This window comes from Panthera uncia, chromosome B4 (assembly GCF_023721935.1).
Source record: "Panthera uncia isolate 11264 chromosome B4, Puncia_PCG_1.0, whole genome shotgun sequence".
Classification (NCBI taxonomy): Eukaryota; Metazoa; Chordata; class Mammalia; order Carnivora; family Felidae; genus Panthera; species Panthera uncia.
Genome location: NC_064809.1, coordinates 29,064,287 through 29,082,244, shown reverse-complemented (window position 1 = coordinate 29,082,244; position 17,958 = coordinate 29,064,287). Strand labels below are relative to the sequence as shown.

General features: G+C 34.3%; 1 protein-coding gene across 3 annotated transcripts in view; it reads right to left on the bottom strand.

The window, feature by feature from the left end:
- Positions 1 to 17,958, bottom strand: part of LOC125918685 (coiled-coil domain-containing protein 7-like) — a 228,222-nt gene that overhangs the window by 43,941 nt on the left and 166,323 nt on the right. For all 3 annotated transcript variants that reach the window (XM_049624804.1, XM_049624805.1, XM_049624806.1), the window contains one exon: positions 4,106 to 4,210. In XM_049624804.1, the coding sequence (XP_049480761.1) occupies positions 4,106 to 4,210 (105 nt within the window). The remainder of the gene's footprint in view (positions 1 to 4,105; positions 4,211 to 17,958) is intronic.

Below are 17,958 nucleotides of genomic sequence, written 5' to 3'. Positions count from 1 at the left end.
TTTATATTATAATCAACAGTGTACAAGAGTTATATTTTCTTCACATTCTCACCAATACTGGTTATCCCATGTCTTCTGATCATAGCCATTCCAAAAAGTGTGAGCTGATACTTCATTGTGGTTTTGACTTGCATTTCCCTGATGATTAATGATGTTGAGCATATTTTCATGCGTCTCTTGGGCATCTATATGTCTTCTTTGGAAAAATACCTGTTCAGATACTTAAGTTATTGTGATTGTGAATGAATTATTGGTGATTTTTCCATTGAGTTGTAGAAGTTCATTATATATTTTGGATATTAACCTCTTATCAGATATGTAGTTTACAAATACTTTCTCCTGTTCTGTAGATTGCCTCTTCATTTTGTGATTGTTTCTTTTGCTATACAAAAGTGTTTTAGTTTGATGTAGTCCTACTTTTTTCTTTTGTGCTTGTGCTTTTGATGTCAAATCCAAAATTATTGCTTAGAGCAACATCAAGATATCCCCCTGTGTTTTCTTCTATGAGTATTATTGTTTTAGGATTTAAGTCCTTAATCCATTTGAATTGATTTTGTGTATTATGAAAATAGGTGATCATTCTTTTGCATAAAGTTACCCAGTTTTCCCAACAGCATTAAATAAACTATGCTTTTCCCATTGTATATTTTTGGTATCTGTCAAAAAATCAGTTGACCATATGTAAGTGGGTTTATTTCTGTGCTCTGTATTCTGTTCCATGGAATTATTTACCTATTTTTATGTCAACAACATATTGTCCTGATTACTGTATCTTTGTAATATAGTTTGAAATCAGACTATGTGATGTCTCTAGCCTTGCCCGTCATGCTCAAGATTTCTTTAGCTATTTGCAGTCTTTTGTGGTCTATGAAAATTTTAGTGTAGTTTTTAAACATTTTTGTAAAAAATGCCATTGGTATTTCTTTTATTTTCAAATATTTGTTTCAGGAGTAGAATTTAGTGATTCATCACTTACATATAACTCCCAGTGCTCATCATAACAAGTACATTCCTCAACACCCATCACCCATTTAGCCCAGCCCTCCTACCTCCCTCAATCAACCCTCAGTTTGTTCTCTATTAACAGTCTCTTATGGTTTGTTTCTCTCTCTTTTCCGTCTCCTTCCCATTTGTTCATCTGTTTGTTTCCTAAATTCAACATATGAATGAAATAATTTGGTATCTGTCTTTCTCTGACTTATTTTACTTAGCATAATACATTCTAGTTTCATCCACACAAAGTACACACACATACATACACACAACACATTCTTTATCCATTTATCAGTCAACAGACATTTGAGCTCTTTCCATAGTTTGGCTATTGTTGATAATGCTGCTATAAACATTGGGGTATGTGTTTCCCTTCAAATCAGTACTGTTGTATCCTTTGGGTAAATACCAAGTAATACAATTCCTAGGTCATAGAGTAGATCTATTTTTTACCTTTCAAGGAACCCAGGTACTGTTTTCCAAAGTGGCTGCTCTAGTTTCTATTGCCACCAACAGTGTAAGAGGGTTCCCCTTTCTCCACATCTTTGCCAATATCTGTTGTTTCCTGTATTGTTAATTTCAGCCATTCTGGCAGGTGTGAGGTGGTATCTCATCATGATTTTGATTTGTATATCTCTGATGATGATTGATGTTGAGCATCTTTTCTTGTGTCTGTTAGCCATCTGGATGTCTTCTTTGGAAAAATGCCTAGTCATGCCTTTTGCCCATTTCTTCACTGGATTATTTGTTTTTTGGGTGTTGAGTTTAATAAGTTCTTTATATATTTTGGATACTAACCCTTTATCTGATGTCATTTGCAAATATCTTCTCCCATTCTGTCAGTTCCTTTTAGTTTTGGTGATTGTTTCCTTCACTGTGCAGAAGCTTTTTATCTTGATAAGGTCCCAATAGTTCATTTTTGCTTTTGTTTCCCTTGCCTCAGGAGACACATCTAGAAAAAAAAAGTTGCTACAACAGCTGTCACAGATATTATTGCCTGTGGTCTCTTTTGGGATTTTTATTTTATGCAAAAATTCTAATTCAAAGGGGCACATGCACCCAAATATTTATTGCAGGTCTATTGACAACAGCCAAAGTATGGAAAGAGCCCAAATGTCCATTGATGGATAAATGGATAAAGAAGATGTAGTATATATACAATGTAATATTAGTTAGCAATCAAAAAGAATAAAATCTTGCCATTTGCAACTATATGGATGGAACTAAAAGGTACTATGCTAATGAAATTAGTCAGAGAAAGACAAATATCATATGACTTAACTCATATGAGGAATTTAAGGTACAAAACAGATAAACATAAGGGAAGGGAAGCAAAAATAATATAAAAACGAGGAGGGGGACAAAACATAAGAGACTCTTAACTATAGGGAACAGAAGATTGCTGGAGGGATTGTGGGAGGGGGAGATGGGCTAAATGGGAAAGGGACATTAAGGAATCTGCTGGAAGCTGAGCTATCCCCACTTGAGTGGCAAAGCCCGGGCTGTGGACGGATTGGTGACTGCAAGGTGGCCCACCGACAGTGAAGCTTCTTGTACTCCTGCTTTTAGGTAGTTTGGCCTTAAAACTACCCGGGGTATTGTCTGTTGGAGAATTGCCCTTGACAGGCCCTCTGGGAAAAGAACCAGTAGGAAAGAAAATAAGGTTCCGTAAGAAATTGTGTGGCCTTGCGTTTAGCCCTTACCATCCCCTATGGATGGACGCCTCATACCTTTGCCAGCGAAAAGGGCCTGTATAAGAGAGACATATGGATTTGAAAGCCCCACTCTGTAACTAAGGAGTGTATCTATGGACACAGGTCACTCTAACCCCTAGGCCCACTTGGCCCCCAGGAGGCATTCCAGATGATGATTGAACCTAGTCGGTTAAAGTACAGAATGGTTCATTGGTTGCTAGGTGCACTGTCTCTCTGAGAATGTATAAGGCGTGGGTTTCTAAGGCCCTCTTGGCCCCCTTTCTGACACCTCGGACCCAGGCGAACACTTTTGTTCTTCAAAACCACAAATGGTTCAGGGAAACAACTAAGAGGTCATGTCCTTGTAACTGTTCCACTTGAGGTGTTGAGAGATAAATGATCTTTCGTGAAAACAGCAAAGCAAATACTTTATAAATTATAGATAACCATAGATACATAATAAAAACAATAAAAGAAATTAATCAATAAGCAAAGGGCAGGAGGTAACGTTATGACAAAACAATCATGGTGTTCCTTTTTGGGTGATTATACAAAGGAACAATTTTAGAATTGGGTAATGTTAGAAAAACATAGATGACGTATGTTACAAGAAAATCACTAGTATATATAATGCCACGTTTACTGCAATAAATTGGCCAGTTCAACACGCTGCTGTTGTTTATGTCCATTTTTATTTAAGTTTTTTATTTTAGTTTTTTATTTTAGTTTTTTATTTTTATTTTTGTTTTAGTTTTGTTTTATTTTCACTTTTTCGCCGACGCTGTTCATCCTTCGGGAACCCCTGGACCTGCTGGAGCTGGACTCCAGCAGGAATCTACTCCTGAAATCATTGCACTATATGCTAACTAACTTGGATGTAAATTAAAAATAAATAAAGTAAATAATAATAAAAAATACAGAAGGACTATAAATAAATGAAAAGACTCAACTTCAAAAAAAAAAAAGCCCAAACTTTGTGATAAGTAGATCAAAAAGCAGCTATATTGCCTATCTTGTGAAAGTACCATTTTTCTTATTCCATCTTGTTATTACAAATGATATAAGAAATCAAAATTATGTTCTCTAAGAAACTGATCATATAACATCAAGTTTGTCATAAAAATTCACAATCTAGGGAGAATCCTATATATTTTTGTTTTATAAACAGGAAAGGAAAACTATTAAGCATTACCTAATGAAAGCTTGTTTGGTGGATTAATGAGCACATAATTAACTCACTTAAAGCTGAATATTAATTGATATATAGATTGATTGATTAGAATAAAATTATTTTTAAATTGAGAAAGGCTGCCCTACATTTGAATTTCTTATCTTCTTTTAACAACAGAACTAGAGCTGAAATACTTTAAGTCTTAGACTGTGTTTTACTTGCCCAAACATCATAAATTTCTACTTACCTATTACTTTGTTTAAATCTAATTGAAGTATTAGATCACTAATTGATGGATTAATTGCTGGAATATCTGCCATATCTGGAAGTTCTGAGGCTACTTCATTTTTGACTGGAATAATAACAGATTGCCAAATTAGTTGATTTAAAACTAAAATTTTATTTACAGTAAAATTATAGCACATAAAATCAATTAGAAATATTTTACCATATAGTTATTCAGCCTTATTTTTTAAGTTCGTTCATTTGTTTGTTTGTTTATTTATTTTTAGCATGAGCAGGGGAGGGGCAGAGAGAGAGAGAGAGAGAGAGAGAATCCCAAGCAGGGTCTGTGCTGTCAGTGCAGAGCCTGATTTGGGGCTCTATCTCATGAGCCTGAGATTATTACCTGAGCTGAAATTAAGAGCTGGACCCTTAACTGAGCCATCCGAGGTGTCTCTAGCCTTATTTTTTTGGTTTGTTTTTATTTAAATTCCAGTTAGTTAATATTAGCTTCAGGTGTACAATTCAGTGATTTAACACTTACATACAACACTCTGTGCTCATCACAAGTACACCCCTTAACCTTATTTACTTCACAATTTAACATACATTATCCAATTGAATACAAACATGTCTAATAATTTTTAAAACTTTATCAAATAGTTACCATATGTCAGATAATATACTAAACATTTTTCAAATATCATCTCTTTTAATCCTCACAATAATTCTAGGAAGTAGGTATTTCATTCCCATCTAATGGATAAGGGAAGTAGAGCTGAGAAAGATTACGAATATTTTGGAAGTTCATATTGTCAAGTGCAAAATCTTGAAATGAATTTTGTTCTTTTAGAATCCAAAACCTAGTCTCTAGATAGTAGACTCAAAGGTCTACCAGGACTAAGCATGCAATGTGAGTGAAATGACCTGGTGATATTTGGAGTGGCATGAATAACAGAAGTGAAATGGAGAGTATACATTTATTAAAAATAAAAAGCTATTACTCTAATTGACTGTTACAAATGCAGGCCTGGTGTTCCTGGGTCATCAACATTCTCAAGGGAATCCAGAAATGTAGATATTTGCAAGGGATTCCAAGATTGTAAAATATTTTCAAGTAATAAAAAAGTTTTATGCATGTTTGTAGGACAAAGGAAATCATCAGCTATTGTCACAAAAGAATTACCTAATTTTAGAAAAGAATTAATTCTAACATATGGGTAGGATTTAAGAGCCAATAACTAGGTTATATTTCTTTGTTAAACATCATTATTTACCTACCAGTATATCTATCATCTAGTAACAGGAAAATAAGATTTAAAATCTTGAGGAAATCAGCACTTTCAAAAACAATACCAATGAGCAAAATATACCAGAAAAAGTGGAAAGAACAATTAAAAATTAAAATTCACAATTAAGCTAACCTTTTCAAAACTTACAGGCCCACATATTTTAATGTGTGGGATTCTTTATATTACATCCTATGCCATAGCACATAAAAAGAGAATTTATTTTTACAAAGTCAAAATAGTCACTGCAAGGGTATTAACATTGACAGACATAATTGGCATAGGGATATAAAAATACTACACAGAAAAAAATATATATAATATAAATTAATTTATAGTAATTTCATAGTAGGTCTTCAAATACTTGTATGTGTGATACACTTATAGTATATCTCAATTCAGACTACCTGCATTTAAAGTGCTCAATATTCATATGTGGCTAGTGGCGGCCACATTAACAGTACTGATTTAGAATAAAAATGCAAAAATCTTAAATTAATAAGTAAGGAAATAGAATTGAGAATTATTAAAAAAAAGCATGGCATCATCTAGTAGGGTTTATTCCCAAAATACAAGCTAGGTCATCTATAATATAGTTATTATAATAATGGTTCTCAAGAGAAATGATGGAAGATTATCTTAAGGTAAATATAACTTACAAAACTTAAACATACATTCCTTTTTAAATTTCCCCAAATTTATAGAGATATAATCGCCATATGAAATAGTATAAGTTTAAGGTTTACAGTTTAATAATTATATTAAACTTATATATTGCAAACTGAATACCACAATGTTAACATGTCTACCACCTTACATATATGCATAAAATAGATACATATATTAGCACATATATAAACAAGTATATGTAATAAGTATATATAAATATACACTGTTTAGTCTTTAATATATAAAATATATAATATAAATAAAATATATTACATTTATAGTGACAACATTTAAGATGTACTTTCTTAGGAATTTTCCAGTATAGAGTATGGTTACCTAGAGTCACCATGCTGTATATTACATCACAAGAACTTATTAATCTTATAAATTGAAGTTTGTAATCTTTGACCAACATTTCCCCATTTCTCCTACTCTCAGGCCCCTGGCAACCACTATTATACTCTATGGTTCCATGAGTTAGCACTTTGTGATGACATATATAAATGGGATAATACAGTACTTGACATTCCTGTTTGACTTATTTCACTTAGCATAATAGTTTCAAGGTCTATCCATGTTGTTTCAAAGAAAATTTTCTTTTTTATGGCTGAATAATATTCCACTTTATATATTTACCACATTTCCTTTATCCATTTATTTGCCAAAAAGATACATAGATTTTTTCCTTATCTTGGCTAAGGTGAATAATGCTGCAATGAACATGGGAGTGCAGATATCTCTTTAGGGTTCTGATTTCATTTTCTTCAGATACATACCTAGAAGTTAGAATGCTCAATCACACAATAATTCTATTTATTTTATTTTATTTATTTATTTTTTAGTAACCTCCATATTGTTTTCCACTGGAAGTATCAATTTACATTCTCACCAAAGGTGCATACAGGTTCCCTTTTCTCCACATCCTCACCAGTGCTTGTTATTTTTTATCTCCTTAATAATAACCATTCTAACAGGTGTGAGATAATATCTTATTGTGATTTTGATAAGTATTTCCTTGACAATTAGTTACATTCAGTATCTTTTCACCTACCTGCTTGTGATTTGAATGTTTTCTTTGGAAAAATGTATACATTCAGGTCCTCTACCCAGTTTTAATTGGATTAGTGTTAATGCTATTGAGTTATATGATATATTTTAGATATTGACCTCTTATACAATATGCTGTTTATAAATATTTTTTCCTATTCTTCAGGTTTCCTTTTCATTTTGCTGATTGTTTCTTTTGCTGTGCAGATTTTAAGTTTGGTTAGTCCTACTTGCTTTTGTTGCTTGTGCTTTGGGTATCTTACCTAAAAAGTCATTGCCAAAATCAATATCAAAGAGCTTTTTCCCTGTCTTCTAGGAGATTCTTCTAAACTGTCACAGTTTATTCTTTAATCCATTTTATGTTGATTTTTGTATATAAGGGATCAATTTTATTCTTTTTCATGTGGATATTCATGTTTTTCAACACAATTTATTTCCTCATTGAGTATTCTTGGCTTCCTTGCATAATATTAGTTGACTGTATCTGGCATAGGTTTATTTCTGAACTCTTGGTTCCATTACATTTGTCTATGTGGCTGTGTTTTATGCCAGTTTTGATTACAATAATTTTGTAGTATATAGTTTAAAATCAGGAAGACTGATGCCTGGAAATTTGTTCTTCTTTCTTAAGATAGCTTTGGCTATTTGTAGATTTCTTTCTTTCTTTCTTTCTTTCTCACACAATTTTTATGATATATTTTCTATTGCTGTGGAATTGCCATTCATAGTGACCACATTAAATCTATAGATGGCTTTGGGTTGTATGGGTATTTTAACAATATTAATTCTTCTGGGTTTTAAGGAAAGATGACAGCTGAGTAGGAGGACCCTGGGCTCACTTCTTCCCATAAATACAACTTAAATAACTACCAAACATCCTAAATATTCCAGAAATCAACCTGAAGATTTACAGAACAAATTCACAAGAGGGAAGAAAAAGCCCATATAAAAGAAGGTAGGAAGTATGCAGAATTGGTTTAGGGGAGAAATGAATTATGGGTGTTGCAGACGGGAGGGAGCTGTGGTTACAGAGAAGGTTGAGAGAGAGAGGAAACACATGAGATTGCACAAGGAGAATGTTTTCCCAAATCCACTGGCTTGGAAAATTAGAGGGACTGAATTTTGTGAGTTATTGCAATCAGTGTACTTAAAGCCTGGAAAGTTTTTTTTTTTTTTTAATATTTATTTATTTTTGAAAGAGAGAGAGAGTGAGAACCAGTGGTAGAGGGACATAGAGAGCGGAACAGAGGATCCTAAGTAGGCTGCCAGCTGATAGCAGAGAACCCAAAACAGGGCTCAGACTCATGAACTGTGAGATGGTGACCTGAGCCAAATTCAAACACACTTAAACGACTTAGCCACCAGGTGTCCTTAGAGCCTAGAGTTTTAAAGGTCAGTGGGCTTTGCTGGCAAAGAGCTCAGAGGACGCTGCACTGCTCCTGGAGAGAAGGCAGGGAAACAACCTGGAGGCAGACAACTTGGAAACAGTGATCAGAAGAACACCTGGGGCAGAGAGGAGAGAGATTATTTGCTTTTCTCAGAGTGTGTCAGTGAGAGGCAGCACTCACGGTGACACCTCTCCAGGAACAAAGGAACTGGCTGGCACAATTTCCCAATTTCCTTCCCTCAGCATACCTGTGGGAAGCAGCACAGCATTGACACTGGCTGCCTAACTTTATACACCAAGCCCTATGCTGGTGGGACTGCCGTTCTCAGTTGAACTTGCCTTAGACAGTGTGGTGGGTCCCTCCCCCAGAAACCAGTACAAATCTCTGCCCATACCATGTCTCCCAACCAGAGGGTTCTGTAGGCTTTCAGTTCTGGTAGAGTGTCTGGCCTTCAGGCTTTCAGTTCTGGTGGTGTCAGGCCTCATTTCACAAACAGACCAAGCACACCTAGTTAAAACGCACTACATTCAGGCAAAGGACCAAACACTGCCCACAGCAGGCAAGGAGAGTCTCTTCAGATGACAGACAGAGCAACCAAAACACAACAGCAAAGTACACACAACACACAGTAGGGACATTTCCAGAAGTGACAGGCCCTGGGCAATACATGACCTCTTATTCATAATGTCAGAAGTAGTAGACATAACTGGCTTTTCTAACAAACAGAACAGGGCAGAGACTGAGACAAAGTGCCAGGATGGAGGTATTCATCCCAAATGCAAGAGCAAAATACAGCCATGGCCAGAGATCTAAGCAAAACATATAGAAGTAACATTCCTAATGGAGAATTTAAAGCAACAAGCATAAGGATACTCACTAGGCTTGAGAAAGGAAGACATGAATAAGACCCATACCACAGAGATAAAAGAGGTAAAAAAAAAATCATTCAAGATTAAGACTGCAATAAGCAAATTAGAAACATGCTTGAGGCAGAGGAATGAATTATTAACAACAGAAGACAAACTATTAGAAATTAATGAAGTTGAACTGAAAAGAGAAAGAAGAATTATGCAACATAAGTATAGACTTAGGAAATTCAGAGACTCCATCAAACATAATAACATTTGTATAATAGGAGTTCCCAAAGAAGAGCAAGAAGAGGGGGCAGAAAATTTATTTGAAGAAATAATAGCTGAAAACTTCCCTAATCTTGGGAAGGAAACAGATATCCAGATCCAGGAGACACAGAGAACTCCCATCAAAAGCAACAAAAGAGGCCAACACCAAGACATATTGTAATTAAATTTGCAAAATATAGTGATAAAGAAAAAAACCTTAAACGCAGCAATACAAAAGAAATCCTTAACTTACAAGGGAAGACCCATAAAGCTAGCTGTAGATTTCTCAACAGAAACTTGGCAAGACAGAAGGGAGTGACATGATATATTCAAAGTGCTGAATGGGAAAAATCTGCTGCCAATAATATTCCACCAGCAAGTCTACAATTCAGAATAGAAGGAGAGGTAAAGAGTTTCCCAGACAAACAAAAACTAAAGATGTTTGTGAGCAATAAAGCAGCCCTCCGGAAATATTAAAGGGGACTCTTTGATAGGAAAGGAGAGACTAAGAGTGACAAAACAAGAAAGGATCAGAGAAAATATCCAGAAATGATGACAAAACAACTAACGAAATCACAATAAACACATATATATTAGTAATTACTTTTAATGTAAATGGGTTAAATGCTGCAATCAAAAGACATAGGGTGTAAGAGTAAGATTAAAATCAAGACCAACTACATGCTGCCTACAAGAGACTCATTTTAGACCTAAAGACACCTGTACATTGAAGGAAAGGGGATGGAGAAACATCTACCACACAAATGGATATCAAAAAGAGTAGCAATACTTCTATTAGACAAATTAGACTTTAAAACAAAGACTGTAACAAGAAACAAAGAAGGGCACTACACAATACAACAAGAAGATCTAACATTGTGAATATTTATGTACCAAGCATGGGAACACTGAACCACATAAAATAATAACAAACTATTGCAATAATAGGAGGGGAGTTTAACACCTCATTTACATCACAGGACAAATCATCTAAACATAAAATCAACAAAAAACAATGGCTTTGAATTCTTTTCAATTGCACATGGAACGTTCTCCAGAATAGATCACATATTAGGTCACAAAACAGGCCTGAATAAAATACAAAACCTTTGAAGTCATACCATGCACCTTTTCTGACCACAACATTATGAAACTAGAAGTCAATCACAAGAAAAAAATCTGGCAAGATCAAAAATACATGCAGATTAAACAACATGCTACTAAAATACTAATGGATCAAATAGAAAATAAAAAAAGAAAAAAAAGTACATGAACTTTTTTCCATTGGATATTATTTCCTTGTTTGTCAAAAATCAATTAACTATATAGTTGTGGGTTCATTTCTGGGTTTTCTATTCTGTTCTTTTGATCTATGTGTTTGTTTTTGTGCCATTATCATACTGCTTTGATCAATATAACTTGAAGCCTGGAGTTGTGATTCCTCCATTTTGCTTTTGTTTTACCAAATTGTTTTGGCTATCCGGAGTCTTTTGTGGTTCTATACAAATTTTAGAATTGTTTGTTATAGCTCTGTGAAAAATGTTGGTGGTATTTTGATAAGGATTGCATTAAATGTATATTTTAGATTTATTTTGGGAAATAAATACATTTTAAAAATATTTGTTCTTCCAGTAAATGAGATGGGTTGTTTTTCCATTTATTTGTGTCATCTTCAATTTCTTTCATTAGTGTTTTATCATTTTCAGAGTATAGATCTTTTACCTCTGGTTAGGTTTATTCCTATACTCTGTCCATCTGTGTTGTTTCTTAAATCACTACATTGTTTACCTGAAACTAAGTTTACCTGAAGCTTGCACCGTAAGTTAACTAAGTGGAATTTGAATAAAAACTTAAAAAACAAAACAACCCATTTTCAATTGCACCAACAAAAGGAATAAAATTCCTAGGAATAAACTTAGCCAAGAAGGTAAAATACCTTCACTACAAAAACCATAAAACATTGATAAAAGTAACTGAAGACGACACAAGTAATGATGTTCCACTCAAATTGGGAGAACTAATAATGTTAATTTAAATGTCCATACCATGCAAAGTAATCAACCAATTCAATGCAATCCCTTTCAAAATACAAATAGCATTTTCACAGGACTAGGAGAAAGTATCTTAAAATTTGTATGGAACCACAAAAGAGAGAATATCAAAGCAATCTTGAAAAATAAAACAAAGCTGGAGGTATCACAATCCCAGATTTCAAGATACACTACAAATCTGTAGTAATCAAGACAGTATAATATTGGCTCAAAAATAGACACATGGATCTCTAGAACAGAACAAAAAGTCCAGAAGTAAACCCACTCTTTTATGATCAATTAGCCTATGACAACAGAAGCAAGAATATCCAATGGGCAGAAAGAATGTCTTCAACAAATGGTGCTGGAAAACCCAAACAGCTACATGCAAAAGAGAGAATTTGGACTACTCTCTCTCACCATACACAATACACCCAAAATAGATTCGAGACCTAAATGTAGACCTGAAACTGTAAAATTCCTAGAAGAAAACAGGCAGTAATCTCTTTGACATTAGCCATAGAAACATTTTTTTTAGGTATATCTCCTCAGACAAGGGAAAGAAAAGCAAATTTAAGCTGTTGGACTATAACAAATAACAACTTTTTACAACAAAGGAAATCATCAACAAAACAAAAAGTCACTCTACTGATTTGGAGAAGATATTTGCAAATGTTATATCTGATACAGGGTCAATATCCAAAATATATAAAGTATTTATACAACTCAATACCAAGAAAACAAATAATCCAATTAAAAGTCGGCTCGGAACATGAACAAATATTTTTCCAAAGAAGACATACAGATGGCCAACAGACACATGAATAGATGCTCAACATCACTAATCATTAGGGAATTGTAAATCAAAGCCACAATGAGATATCATCTCACATCTGTCACAATGGCTTAAGTCAACTATACAAGAAACAAAACGTGGTAGTGAGGATGTGGAGAAAAAGGAACCCTTGTTCACTGTTGGTAGGTATACAAGTTGGTGCAGTCACCATACAAAACAATTTGGAGGTTCCTCAAAAAATTAAAAATCCAATAATTCCACTATTGGGCTTATTTGCACCCCTATGTTTATTGTAGTATTATTTGAAATATCCAAAATATGGAAGTAACCCAAGTGTGCATCAAATGATGAATGGATAAAGAGATGGCACGCACGCATGCGCACACACACACACACACACACACACACAATGGAATATTGTTCAGCTATAAAAAGAATGAAATCTTGCCATTTGAAACAATATGGATGGATCTAGAGGTTATTGCTAAGTGAAATATGTCAGTCAGAGAAAGACAAATACCATATTATTTCACTCATATGTGGATTTTAAGAAACAAAACATGCAAGCAAAGAAAAAAGAGATAAATAAAAACTAGATTCTTAAACATAGAGAACAAACTTGTGGCTGCCTTGGGGAGGGGTGGGTGGATGGGTGAAATAGTTGAAGAGGATTAAGAGTATACTAATTGTGATGAACAGTGAATAATGCATAGAATTGTTGAACTATTTTATTGTACACCTAAAACTAATAAAATGCTGTATGATAATTATAACTGAATTAAAAATATACATATTAACAAAAAATATACATCTTTCCTTTTTTCTGCACTCAATGAATGATTAATATGTCTTTGGAGATTGTGGGTCATATGGAACCTGGACAACTCCAGTGTTTTATCTGTCCTCTGCCCAGATGGGACTGTTCCTTCTACTGTGGCACAGGAGGAATGTACATAGGAAAACTGCTTGCCATCAGCCACTGGAAAAGACTCACTGACCATGGAACACTAAGCTGCACTACTGAAGCTAATCTTGCTTAGTCTCTCTATGTACGTAAAGTGTTGTTCCATTCAGTGCTTGACTGCATTGTGTTTTCATTAGCAACTCTCATGTCAAATGACATGGAAAAAAGTGTTTGCAGTTCTTCTCTGGGTTTAGTAACTGGTGAACAGTACCCTATACCCTTGGGATTAATAACCAGTATTCTATATTTTACTGATCTAATGTTTCCTTTTTCAGTCATAAAACTCATAAGACTCATCATAGTTAGATGAGTCCTTCCTTTTTTTCTTGGTTGTCCAGCTAAAAGTTTGTAAATTTAGTTTATGTTTTAAAAAATCCAATTCTTTGTTTTATTGATTTGTTTTTATTGTCTTTCCAGTTTCTGTTTCATTTATTTCAGCTATCATTTTTATTATTTTCTTCCTTCTGCTAATTTGGGGCTTCAAATATCTGCTAATTTGAGGCTTCAAAAAAATTTGGGGCTTCTTCTTTTACTAATTCCTTGTAGAATAAAGTTAGATTATTCATTTCAGATCTTTCTTTTCTCTTAATGTAAATATCTACAACTCATAAGTTTTTGTATGTTGTTTTTCATTTTTATTGGTCTCAAGATGCTTTCTGATTTACCTCTTGATTGGTTGTGCAGGAGTGTGCTGCCTAATTTTCATATACTTGTAAAATTTTCCACTTTTCCATTATTGATTGTTATCTTCATACTATTCTGGTCATTAAAAATATTTAATATGATTTCTTAAATTTGTAGCCCAACATATGATCTATCCTGAAGAATGCTTCCTGTGTTCTTAAGAATAATGTGTATTCTGCGCCAGAGTGGTCAAAATGAACAAATCAGGAGACTATAGATGCTGCCGAGGATGTGGAGAAACAGGAACCCTCTTGCACTGTTGGTGGGAATGCAAATTGGTGCAGCCATTCTGGAAAACAGTGTGGAGGTTCCTCAGAAAATTAAAAATAGACCTACCCTATGACCCAGCAATAGCACTGCTAGGAATTTACCCAAGGGATACAGGAGTACTGATGCATAGGGGCACTTGTACCCCAATGTTTATAGCAGCACTCTCAACAATAGCCAAATTATGGAAAGAGCCTAAATGTCCATCAACTGATGAATGGATAAAGAAATTGTGGTTTATATACACAATGGAGTACTACGTGGCAATGAGAAAGAATGAAATATGACCCTTTGTAGCAACGTGGATGGAACTGGAGAGTGTGATGCTAAGTGAAATAAGCCATACAGAGAAAGACAGATACCATATGTTTTCACTCTTATGTGGATCCTGAGAAACTTAACAGAAACCCATGGGGGAGGGGAAGGAAAAAAAAGAGGTTAGAGTGGGAGAGAGCCAAAGCATAAGAGACTCTTAAAAACTGAGAACAAACTGAGTGTTGATGGGGAGTGGGAGGGAGGGGAGGGTCGGTGATGGGTTTCGAGGAGGGCACCTTTTGGGACAATAAATTTCATATATTGAAAAATAAATAAATTATTTACACCCTTTAAAAAAAAGAATAATGTGTATTCTGTTGCTTTTATATGTAATGTTCTGTATATATCTGTTAGGTATATTTGGTTTACAGTGTTATTTAAGTCCTTATTTTCTGTATCTATCCAATGTCGGAAGTAAGGTATTGAAGCCCCTTACTGTATTGTATCTCTATGTATTTCTCCCTATAAAATTTTTCTTCATATCTGCTTTAGTATAAAGGTATGTACATGTATAATTATTATTATATCTTCTTTCTAAAATTACCCCTTTCTCACTATTCACTGACCTTCTTTGTCTATTTGGACCAATTTCAACTGAAAGTCTATAAATGTAGCCACTCCTGTTCTGATTTCTTCTGCTTGACATTTGTGTGGAGTTTTCCATCAATTTACTTTGGGCTGATGAGTATCCTTAAAGCTAAAGTGAGTCTCTTGTAGGCAGCATATTGATGGATTTTTAAAAATCCATTCATCCAGTCTCTGCTTTTTGACTGTATATTTTAGTCCATTTATGTTTAAAGCAGTTATTGAGAAGTAAGTTCTTGTTTCAATTCTGTTATTTTCCTGCTGTCTCTCTTTTTAAAGTTTTATTTAAATTCCAGTTAGTTAACATACAGTGTAATATTAGTTTCAGGTGTACAATATAGTGATTGAACAGTTCAATATAACACCGGGTGCTCACCACAACAAGTGATTCCCACCCACCTATTTAATCCCCATCACCTATTTAACCGATCCCCTCACCCACCTCTGATAATCGTTAGTTTGTTCTCTGTAGTTAAGAGTCTGTTTTCTGATTTGCCTCTCTTTTTTCCTTTTGCTCATCTGTTTTGTTTCTTAAATTCCACATATACAAGTGAAATATGGTATTATGTCTTTCTCTAACTTATTTTGATTAGCATAATACCTTCTTGCTCCATCCTAAATATTAATCAACAGTTAAATTCAATTCTACCAATAATAAAATGTGTTATATTATTAGTGTACATTTTGAAACTGTACAGAAACAGGACATATATTTCCTTTTTTAAATTCTTTAAATGTTTTTATTTAGTTTTGAGAGAGAGGGAGAGAGAGAGAGAGAGAGAGAGAGAGAGAGAGAAGGGGAGGAGCAGAGAGAGGGAGACACAGAATCCACAGCAGGTTCAAGGCTCCAAGCTATTAGCACAGAGTTTGACACGGGGCTCGAACCCACTATCCGTGAGATCATGACCTGAGCTGAAGTCGGACGCTTAACCAACTGAGCCACCCAGGCGCCCCACATGACATATATTTCTATGGAATAAAATGCACACATGAAAATAAGATTAATGGTTAACTCTTAAGGGACAAAATGTAACTTGAAATCATGGTGACAGTCAAATGATGGGGATTAGGTGGGTATGTTTAGTTTTACATGTAATATTCTAATGTTAAGATGAAGAATACAGTATATAATATTTATGTACCCACAAAGATAGATAAGTGATACATAGATGAAGAAGATGATGATGACGATGACTGACAGATGATAGATAGATAAATAGATAGATAGATAGATAGATAGGTAGATAGATAGATAATAGACAGATAAATAGACAAAATAAAGGCCTAGAAGCCATTGAGGCAACAGAGGCTAGTTTCTGGGTCTGGGTGGTAAGCATATTAGTTATTGCTGTTTTCTTTGTACAATTTGTATTGTTCATTTGCCATAATAATAAAAGATAACATTAAGATGAGCATGTCTGGAGTAAAGATTAGTTTTTTTTTAAAATATTGAGTTCTTGGAGCCTGTGGATTCCAAAATACCTACTGCATAGTCAGGTATGACTGTATAGAGAAGGATGTCCAGCCAGCATTGTACATGCAGCTGAGATTTAACTAAAAGTTCTAGAACTGGCTCCACTTTCTATAATTCAGAGGGCTTTACCCAAATTTACCCTGATATAATGAGTGAGCAATTGTGAGGAAAAGAAAATGGGCCTTTAGAATTGAGGATTATAAAGTGAAATAATAATTAAATAATCACTAAAATCAATATATAAATAGTGTTAATGAATACAGACTTTAAAACAAATTCCTAGTAGAAAAAGAAATCCTACATTCAAATCTTGGCTCTTAGAATCTATGTGATTATATTAGTTAAGTCATTTAACCATTTTAAGTTTTCTTTAATCCTCTATCTATAAAATGGGATCCCATAGTATCTGGTGCATAGTAAACATCTCAATAAATTGTAACTATTGCAATTGCTACTTTTATAAAGGGAGGGTAAGAAAAAGATAAGGCTAGATAGGTCTAATTAAAATGATTAAGATAAACTGAGTTCTATAATAAAGGCAGAAGAAATCTGTTGAGATGACATATAATGAATTTTTCTTTTTAGTTTTGTGTTGATAAAAATATCTGTAATTAAGCAATGAGAATCATGACCTATAACAATATTTATTTAGCCTAGTATATGTACTATTATATGTTTTGTTATCTATCATGTTACTGACATTATATAAACTTTCTTTTCTTAGACTCTGGGACGTTATAGTGTTATTTTTAAAGATCCATTCTTTTTGCTATATAAAAATTATGACAGGAAATATGATTATTACCTAGCCTTCTTTTAAAATATGCTTATATAAAATCTCAGGGAGGAGCTAAAGTGGTTGAGTAGGAGGACCTTAGGTTTGCCTCATCCCTTGAACACAGCTAGATGAATATCAAGTCATTCTGACTACACAAGAAATCAATCTGGAAACTGAAAGAACAAACTGCACAAATAGAGGGAGAGAAAAGGTCATATCCTGGAAGGTAAGAGGTGTGGAGACATGGTTTGAGGAGAAATGGATCATGGGTGCTGCAGAGGGAGGGAAACCTGGCCATGGAGAGAGGAGAGAGGGAGAGAGAAAGAGAGAGAGAAGGAAGAGGAGGAGGAGGAGGAGGAGGAGGAGGAGGAGAAGAGAGGAGCACAGAGGGGATTGGACAAGGAAAAACTTTTCCAAAAACACTGACTGGGAAAGTGAGAAGGGCTGATTATCAAGAGTTTTACAACCAGCTGG